Source organism: Stegastes partitus, unplaced genomic scaffold (genome assembly GCF_000690725.1).
Source record: "Stegastes partitus isolate 25-593 unplaced genomic scaffold, Stegastes_partitus-1.0.2 Scaffold744, whole genome shotgun sequence".
Classification (NCBI taxonomy): Eukaryota; Metazoa; Chordata; class Actinopteri; family Pomacentridae; genus Stegastes; species Stegastes partitus.
The window spans coordinates 295,909-305,690 of NW_007578475.1; the positions used below are offsets into that span (position 1 = coordinate 295,909).

The following is a 9,782-nucleotide window of genomic DNA, read 5'->3' on the forward strand; positions in this document are numbered from 1 at the left end:
GTGTGTGTGACTGAGTGTGTGTGAGAGGACTCACAGTAGGCGCAGAGCGGAGAGCCCGTGGAAGGTGTCCCTGTCGATCTGTTGGATGCGGTTGTGCTGAAAGCTTCTGCAGATTGAAACAGAAGAACTGAACGTATTCTAAAGAAGCACGTTTTCCTTCAGCGCCTTCATGGTTTCTGACTTTAACATCACAAACATATTTTAAAGTTGAGAGAGAAGCTATCTCTAAGCTTCACCATTCCTGTCTGAAAGGACTTTACTCACATCTCCTGCAGCCGCATGCAGCCGTGGAAGGACGGCAGCAGCTCGATCTGGTTGTAGGACAGGTCTCTGGTGGAGGAGAACACACAGCTTCAACAGCCAGACAACTGGGACGGATTCAAATGGAGGCATGAAGACAAAAGGCTGGCTGCTGCACTCTTCTGTAACTGGCCTGCAGATCATTTCTCTGTATCTGATGTGTGCACGTCCTAAAGTCCACATGTTAACATGAATGGGATTCTCAGTTGTGTCTGTGGTGACGTCCAAACCAGAGTTTACCCATCGTGTTCCACCTGTGCACTTCCCTGTGATCTAAACACATCAGCAGGTACGCTCATGCCTACAGGTTGTGCTCTAAGTGCTACTTCTGCTTGTGGAAAAACGTCTTACAGCGTCCGCAGCAGCTTGAGATCCTCACACAGATCGCTGGGTATGGAGGATATCTTCGTTCCTGACAGGGTCCTGGAGATGAAAGACCAAAGCAGTCACTCATGAGACACATAAAAGCACAGGCAGGAAAAGACGCTGCATCAAAGTTTACTCACAGACTCTCCAGATTATTTGTCCAAGTAAGGATGGGAAAGTCCTGCATCATGCTGGCCCCACGCAACATCCTGAGACGCACATGATGGACGGTGAGATCAGAAACATCAGAGCACGAGCCAGTCGGGACCAAACCACACACAAGAACTCTTCAGAATGCATTTAAACAGCTTTATAAGATAATTAGATCAGCAGTGCCTTCAGCAGTTCAGGCAGAACTGTGGTGTCTGGCTGCGGGACTTACAGCGAGTGCAGGTCAGAGAGATTCTGGAAAGCTGAAGCGCCCACAAACGACAGCGGGTTGTCATACAGATGTCTGGAGGGCAGAGAGAGCACAGGGGGACAGTTCAGAGCTGAATGATTCACTCTGCGAGAATGGCACCCTCTTCTGGACATTCGTCTTCTCAAGTGTGTGTCCTGTATCGGCTCTTATCCGAGCGCTGTGCACGGCGGTGTTTGTGTGCATATGAGTCACTGGTGTGCCATGCGTGTTTCTAAGCAGTCTGTGGGGGAATCAGAGGGGAGGTTGACCTTACATGGTGCGCAGCAGGGGGTTGTTATGAAAGGCCCCTTCCGGTATGGAGCCGATATCGTTGCTGTGAAAGCCGCTGCAGGAAGAAGGTCAAGGAGACAGCGTGAAAACATGTTCCTCAATACGACACCTCACACACAGGTGAGCTCATCTGATACATGCACATCCAAACATTTAACAGAGAACTAAGTGCAGGGACACAGACAGCTCAACCACATGAAGCAGCTGACTCTCAGCGTCTTCTCAGTTTACTAAACATGTGCTGCACAGGACTTCAGCTTCTTTCTATTGAACCATCACATCAGTAGGAGCTCACCCTAACCCATAAATACCAGCATTATGGTGAATCTGATCCATGCTGTCTACTCATGTGTTTGGATGTAAAGCGATGCAACTTGAACTTCTAACAGCTCACTGAGATCCTCCAGCGATGAGGACGGGTCATGAACCGGTGCTCTCCTTTACATGTGTGCTCTTGTTCTCCTCTGATCAACTCAAAGCTTCTTTATCTTTTCTCAGTTCCATCAAAGACAATGAAAACCTGCAAAATCAGAAGCAGCCGCTGAAGGCCGTGCCTGTGGATCAGGAGCACGGCAGCATACTCACAGCTCCTTCAGTTTGGGCAGGGCCTCGATCGCTCTGGGGAAAACCATCAGGTTGTTGAAGTTAAGATCTCTAGACAGACAGAGACACAGGAAGTCAGTGTGGTGCTCTTCCATCCCTCTGTGCTCGCTCATCGATGGTACGTTCAAACCAGAATGTCAACAGTTAGGCTTGAACACAGGAGGGTTCAGTTACCACCACTACGGACTGAGAACCAGGCTTACTGCTGAGGCTACCGGGCTCATAACACAGCATGTACTGGAAATACAACGCCCAAGGATTCACTGGTCCAGCAGAAACAACCAATAAAGGACAAGTACAAAGATATTCTATATCATACATCATCCTAATAACTGATCTGCAGTAGAAGAGCACCACAAAACACACCATAACACATACATACAGAAAACATGTAAAGCCTGAATGTGTTGGAATACGTTGTGCTGCAGGTGGTCATTATTATTTCTGTTTATTAGTGGATGTCCAGAGGAGTGAGACTGCTCTCAGGTCTTCACATGGTCTGTCTGAAATATTCAATGAAAGAAACCAAGAGACAGAAGATCCTACAGCCTGAGGAGCCAGAGAGGGATGTTCTGTTCAATAAAATCATCTTAATTCATCACAGTCCTTCACCGTATAAATGAAGTACAAGTACATGAGCGGAAGGCTAATCTGTGAGCATCCATGCTAACAGCACAAGGCCCAGCACCGTTCTAGGTTAAAGGAAGACGGTGCTTGCTCCCAAACTACTGCTGTAACTGGAACATCAGTGTTCTGGGAGTCTGCTGAAGAGCTCCAGTATAATTCAGGACGACAAGTGTCCATTCAATACATTATTATGTCAGAACTGTAAACAAGGGAGCAGCTGGAAGAAACAGACAGAACAGAAAAGGACAGAATAGAAATGGATAGAACCTCCCCAGTAGCTGTCTGCCATTAGGCAGTGCTGTCACTGAGAGGCCTGGCGTGGCTGTGAGGCAGGAGGAAGTGAGCAGTGGGAGGGCAGATACGATAAGCATCATGTACTTTGCTCTATTTATCCTACAGCAATTAAAGGAGGAAGTGGACACAATGATGTCTGGAGGACTGGAGCAGAGGTGGGTGGGGGAACGTTAGCGCACACAAACATGAGCACACACACACACACACACACACACACACACACACACACACACGAGTCCTGTACAACTGAGCACTTACAGCGTCTCCAAGTTGACGAGTCCAGCAAAGCAGTTGTCTCCTATCTCCTTAATTCTGTTGTTGTGAAGATGCCTGGAGAAGTAAAAGCAGACGTGTGCGTCAGGTCTTCACACGACAACAGACAGAGAATCATCGTTCACATTCATCGTGGGTTTTAATCCAGTCGGAGTTTTTCATCTCCACTTCCACAAATAATTTATGTTCCTCCTGTGACCTGAGCTAGGTGTTTGTGCTGTGTGTGTATAAGCAGAAGGCCTCTGCCTAATAGATGCGAGCTCCTTCCTTCCTGTTTATTCCACCGTGTTTATACTAACCCTGCAGCAATACCACTCCGTGTGCGTGCGCTCGCGTGTGTGTTTGTGAGAATGTATAACAGCAGCAGTGGAGGGAAAAAAACAAAAAATGCAAGTTTGGAACAATCCTCCACGCTGCTAATGCGCCACATATCAGCACCAGGCTCCTGCCATGGACGCTTCAGCTTCTCCTGCACACTCAGAACAGCTCGATGGTCCTGATCGTACGCTGCTGCTGCTCAGAGCTGAGGCAGGAACTTTTTCAAAATTCCATTAACATTCAAATTCAAACCCCAACAGCACATTTCAGTGGAAAAGTGGCTGCATGCAGAAGCACAGCGGGGCGCCGGTACGCGGCCGATTTGTTGACTTATTAACTGTAAGCTGTGCAAATAAATACTACAGTATGTTTGTGTTTGGAATCTGATTTGCAGTCGCTCTGAGGATGCATTCAGAGCTGAGCACAAGGAGAGGCACTCGGCATTGATTTGTGGTGACAGAATAATGCTGGTGATATATGAAAACCCAACAGGAACTGCAGCTTCTTTGATTCAGACGTGAGCACAAGCAGCACATTTTACCCACTAAATGTTAATCTGCCGGTCGGATAGAGGGCAGATGTTTAGGTGAGTTCATTACAAACACATCTGATTGAAAGGTCCAAGACATGAAACTGTGCTGTGGACTAGATCCACACTGGACTGATACGTGTTGGCATTTGGACTCGAGAAACATCCTGATCTTGTTAACATCCAAAGATCTTCACTTCTGCAGCTACTCCCTCAGGTCATGTTAGCAAACATGAGAATGTTCTCAGTCAGTGCGTCGGCTTAATTAGGGGTTCAGAAAGTACACCAGCAGGTTGTTCCTGCTGTGCTGTTTTGCATGTAGGTCTATGAGGACCGCACAGTTCTCCTGGCTGTCCTGGGGAGGTTGACTGTAATGACTGTTTACAACCACTAATACTCTACTTTTCAGATAACTTCTCACTAAAAGCTTTGCCTACGCTGCCACACAGGACTGCTTTCAGCTTTATATGAACAATCAAGGAATTCTGTTGTAATCAGTCCATCTTTGTTCACGGTGCGGTTCCGGCCCACGTGAAGGAACATTACAGTAATATTCCGTCAACGTTTGCGTGTCGACACGACGGTGCAGATTTTCCTTCTAATCCACAATTAGAATAGAAGCTTAATATAACTCACAGCACAACAAGACTGGTGAGATTTGCAAAGGCGTTGTCTGGTATGTAGAGGATGCGGTTGAGTGCCAGAGTCAGAGCCTGAAGGTTGGCCTGGTGTCTCAGGGAGCTGATGGGCACCTCCGTCAGGTTGTTGTCGTCCAACCAGAGGTGGCGCAGCTGCTGAAGGTCTTCAAAACTGTCATCTGGCACCGCTGTGATGTGGTTTGCATCCAGACGTCTACAGGACAGAGAAACACAATTAAGACCACTGATTCATTAACTGTGAGACATTTGGGACGGCCATAAACATCCAGAAGGCCACACAGTAGAGCAAAACTATTCTATCATTTACCTCCATGAATGACTTCTAACATGTACTGACAGCTGCAGTTCAACACTGAACGTTCCTGACAACCTATGACAACGTTTTCACTCTAATTTCCTTGATAATAATAACTGATCAGATTTATTCAGCGCTTTTCGACACTCAAACACGCTTCACACTGTCAGTTATTCACCCCGGGGGTGGTAGCTACAGCTGCCCTGGGGCAGACTGACAGAGGCCTGGCTGCCATTCTGCCCTCCGACCACCTCAACAATCCATCCATACGCATCCACACCAGGCAGGTGGGGAAGTGTCACACAACGACCATGACACAGGCTGCAGGGCGGAATCGAACCGCCGACCTTCCATTGACCGACCCGCTCAACCAGCTGAGCCACAGCCGCCCTTAACTCGTCGCTCTTCGACATCAGGATCCTGGTGGTGTCAGAAGCGAGCTGCCTGTCCCACTATGTTCCTGCAGCCCTTTCTACAGGACCTGAGGCGTCCCCAGTGCCTTCAGCCAGTCTTGGAGGATGACCACAGGCTAATTCCCACGGCACTTCTTCACCGGCGGTTCAAGTCTTCAGAGAACAGCGAGGACCTGCTGTGGCGGTGTGGACCTACTCCACCCATGCGCTCCATCTAGAACACCGCTAAAGAGAGCCACCTCATTTGGCGTTCACCATCACATCGATCCTATATTTGTGACAGCAGCTCCACTCCCTGTTTGCCAGCACTACTGCAGCGGTCTGCCTAGCGCCGTGTTTTGATCACCTTTGACAAATGGCGACACCTGAACTTCTTCACTTCTTTAACACACACACACACTCGTGATTAGCAGGATGTATGAATCATTCTAATGTAGTCACGTACATTCATTTGTTCTTGCTGGTTTGTTCATGAAGGTGAACTACACAGTGGAGCAGTACTCTCAGGTTTCAGGCCGTGGATATCCAGCGTATGAGAGCTCCCAATGGACAGTAATTTACTGGAGCGCCGACCCCAGAAAACAGATGAAATTCCGATCACTAATAGTTTGGTGGTAAGAAAAATAAACTGTTTTTTCATTAAGCAGTAATATGAATGCACAAGTGTTCCTTTCACCATCACCTCGCCGCCTGCTGCTGCTATCCTCCCTAACCCAGTCTCACCCTCCCTCAAAATTCCTCAAATGTCTGGGCTGGAAGAAAAACAGTCTTGATTGACGTTTAGCTCTCTAAGGCTTAATGCAAACCGAGTCCTTCCTCTGCCAAAGTCTATCACTTCAGCTACAGACCCTACAACCCTCACAGAGTACAGACATCTGCTAAAAGGAAAGAGGACGACAGCAGCGAAGGACCAGGGAGGGATACAGGCAGCGATAACAGCTCAGAGTTGAATTTTCAGCACGTTTGTCCAGCTGCATCCATCCCTTCATCTGTCCCTGTCAAAGTCTACAGCGACGGAGGGAGGACGCATAAATAAAACCATGGACATGTCACGGCTTCAACGAAGCCGACGTTTAGCAGAAACACAATACGACACACGAGATCAAGTGGAGCGGGAGCTAGTGAGGGGCTGGCGTTGGATGGAAACACGCTCTGGAAAAGTCAACAAACAAACATAAGGCGATAAAAGTTTGTCACAGACCTGCTGAATGAGGCTGACCTACATCTGCTGGAGCTGGGCTCTGCTCGGCAAACACAGCAGGAGACAAGCATGAGCTGTGAATGAAATCAGCCCTACATCACATCAGCGTACACACCCGAGCTGCTGGACTGGATGTGGAGCTGATCACATCTACAGCAGTTTAACATTTAACTTAGTGTGAATGTAAAGTCACACATGAACAGGGGTTTCTGAACCATCAGCGATGATCTGCTGTGAACTCTGGTATCAGCTCTGCAGGAAAGCAGATGTTTGACCAAACCGCAGCACAATAAAGGTCCGTGTTTCTAGTGCCATCTTTGATTTTAAATAAACTTTATAGCATGGAGCACAAAATGGATTTTCAAGCGTATTCGACTTGAAGCGTACAAGCTGGTTAGCAGGTGTGTAAGGTTATCCCACACACACACTGTCACCATGTTGGTTCAGGGGTTTATCATCCTAACACTCATCAGCACTGAACACAGGAGAGCCCGAGGTCAACCAGAACCTCTTCAGACATTTCCCTCAAAGCTACGAAAACCGTTCAGACTCAGGAATGTCTGTAAGGAACAGAAGCACCATCAGCCCAGCAGTAGCTCAGATATGTTCCTCTGGACCAAAAGGGGGAATCGATTCAGCGGTAGTAGCTACAACAAGAATTTCAACAGAACCCAGCACAGCGTCATGTGACAGGCCAGGTCCTGACATCAGCTGGACAACATCAGCCTGAAAACTCCACTGCAGGCCCGATTTGCATGCATTTGTTTAGCAAATGCTCTGCACCCAACGGTGAGATCTTTACATACATGAGCAGATAAACTGTTCTGCAGCTCTACTGCTGCCGTTTCTTTGCTATTATCTTTGTGAGGAACCGTCTAGAACGGGTTTGTTGGTTTGGGACAAGCACACTGAATTCTGAGCAAATACACCAACAGGGCTTCTTCTGACAGGAGCCAAGATGACTGCAGCGTACCTTCCTGTCCACATATTCAGGATAAATACTGTTCTCATTAAGTGCAACCTGGAGAGAAAACACTTCTCATAGAACTCAGCAGGTCCGGTGTTCTGGACTGAGACGGTTACAGCAGAGCGGTTTAAACGTGAATGACTCTGTGTTTGCAGCAACACCACCATCTTTTCAGAACTTAAATGTTCTATCAGCCAAATAAAAAAAAGAAGGAATGTTTGAGTCTAGCACTGAGGCTCCAGGTCCTCCTCAGTGCTGGGACCACGCTCTGATCAGCACGGTGGCAAACGCTAGAATTCCTGCAGCAGCTCTGAGTGCTTCCTTTGTGGGGTGAACGCAGGACAGGAAAGGCCACTTGAAACTGAAAGGCTTTCTGAGCAGACAATAACCCCACGTGCCTATGCATGCATGCATGTGTGTGTGTGTCTGTTCTTGCCAGTGACTTACAGCGACTGCAGAGAGTGAAGGTTCTTCAGGGCTGCACTGGGCACCGTCTTCAGCTGATTATTCTGGAGCATCCTGAGGGGAAAATTACAAAATAATCGTGATTCAACTCAAGTCATGACAATCCTCTATCCAATGCCAACTATGTCAGTGAGCTCTGTGTGTGTGTTGACGCGGCCCGACACTAGCAGACACTTCAGTTTGTAGAACAAACGCAGGAAACTCCAGCAAGCTGGAGACGATCGGTGAAGCCTCCCACAAACCGTTGCCAAGGTGATGGAAAAACTTTGAACAGAGCTGTGTAGGTATCTAACGATCACTTTCATGAGTCAGGTTCATTAGCAGAAGGTAGAAGTGTGTGTGCTTATCCAGTTTGAAGGCCGAACACTTCCATTTGTTTTCATGTGCAGTTAAACATGAACAAATCACTTGATATGATGTTTTCAGTGCTGTGCTGAGGCCTCACCTGTAGATCAACAGGACTTTGGACTTTTGGCTCAGTGTACAATCAACAAGACAGAGTTTGTGTTGCTCAGCGTGTCCGACTTTGTGCTAGCACACAAGGGTGTGCTGCCCGACGTGAATGATGCAGAGGTAGTTTATAGCAGAGCCTGTATGCGACTCTGTGCTGGAGGCAGGAATGGAAAAGTGCATTTGGTCTGCTCCAAGAGGATGTGTAGGGTGGCAGTAACTGACAGCAGCACGATGTGACCACAAACTGCAGTATTTACTCTGTCCCCCAGTGCGTGAAAAGTTCACGCCGTCGCAGCCCAAAGCGTGTGTGTGCATGTGTGTGTTGACATTGGCAGCAGGGTGTGTGCTTACAGGACTTTGAGCTGGTGCAGTCCAGACAGGGCTTCAGGGTGGATGAATGACAGGTCGTTCCCCGCAAGTCGTCTGTGGGAGACAAAGAGTCCAGCATGGATTTAGACATTTCAGAGAGAAAGGAGCGCAGAGCATCACAACTACAGGCTGCATGTTGTCCCTGAATAAAGCAATGCAGCAGGTTATGGACTTCTTCCCAACCAGCATCTCAGTGGATTAGGTTCCAGCTCTTGAGCTAAACATGAGGCCTGGGGTGTCAAAGACATGAGTCTGTGCCATGGCCTGTTGTCACTTCGTCTGTCACCCGAGAGAGATTAGAGCTGTTCCTGGACATCGCCTTCTCAGATCCCTTCCTGAGCCCCCCAACCATCACCATTAAGTGCTCTCTTTACAGGGAGTGAAAAACAACTCGCCTCTCTGCGGCCAACACAACCAGTCAGTGAATATAACCTTTTTTTTCCACCTAAACAGCCTTGCCTTGTATCAGCAGACAGCTGCTTCAGTCCCCGTATGAATTATTTGAGGCAGAGGGGACGCCTCCCTTTCCTGTTGGGAACAGGAAGTGTATAGGAAGCAGGGGTGTAAATAAGCATGGGACAGACTGGCTGGGACACAGAACCCAAGTATACTATCTGGCCTGCGAGATTAGCAACAGATTTATCACTCTGCAACGTGAGTCAGGCCCGGCTGAATTCCCTGCAACAGGAGCTGCTGGGTGTGAGCCTGAGAACCAAGGCTGACTGTGGCAGAAGACGACTTGTCTGCTATGTAGACTGAAAACCGCTCTTTGGTTTGTGTACCATGAATTTCGCTGACTCAGAGAGCTGAGGGCTGCACTACGAAGCCAGATCAGTGGGTTAGCGAGGTATGTGGAGCTTAAAGCCAGAGTTCTCAGTGTCACCAAGGTGGCTCTCTTTTAACCTGGCGAGGTCTCCATGGTGACTGAAGCTGTGGAGCTAGGTCTCCATGGTGACTGA

General features: G+C 48.2%; 1 protein-coding gene across 2 annotated transcripts in view; it reads right to left on the bottom strand.

Annotated features, from left to right (window-relative positions):
• lgr4 (leucine-rich repeat containing G protein-coupled receptor 4) overlaps positions 1–9,782 on the bottom strand; it is a 29,004-nt gene that overhangs the window by 6,080 nt on the left and 13,142 nt on the right. Inside the window, exons 3-13 of one of the 2 annotated variants that reach the window (XM_008291462.1) lie at positions 8,806–8,877; positions 7,984–8,055; positions 4,638–4,853; positions 3,140–3,211; positions 1,943–2,011; positions 1,341–1,412; positions 1,049–1,120; positions 807–875; positions 652–723; positions 265–330; positions 35–106 (exon numbers count right to left, since the gene is read on the bottom strand). In XM_008291462.1, the coding sequence (XP_008289684.1) occupies positions 35–106; positions 265–330; positions 652–723; positions 807–875; positions 1,049–1,120; positions 1,341–1,412; positions 1,943–2,011; positions 3,140–3,211; positions 4,638–4,853; positions 7,984–8,055; positions 8,806–8,877 (924 nt within the window). The remainder of the gene's footprint in view (positions 1–34; positions 107–264; positions 331–651; positions 724–806; positions 876–1,048; positions 1,121–1,340; positions 1,413–1,942; positions 2,012–3,139; positions 3,212–4,637; positions 4,854–7,983; positions 8,056–8,805; positions 8,878–9,782) is intronic. The other variant, XM_008291463.1, reaches the window with a different exon arrangement.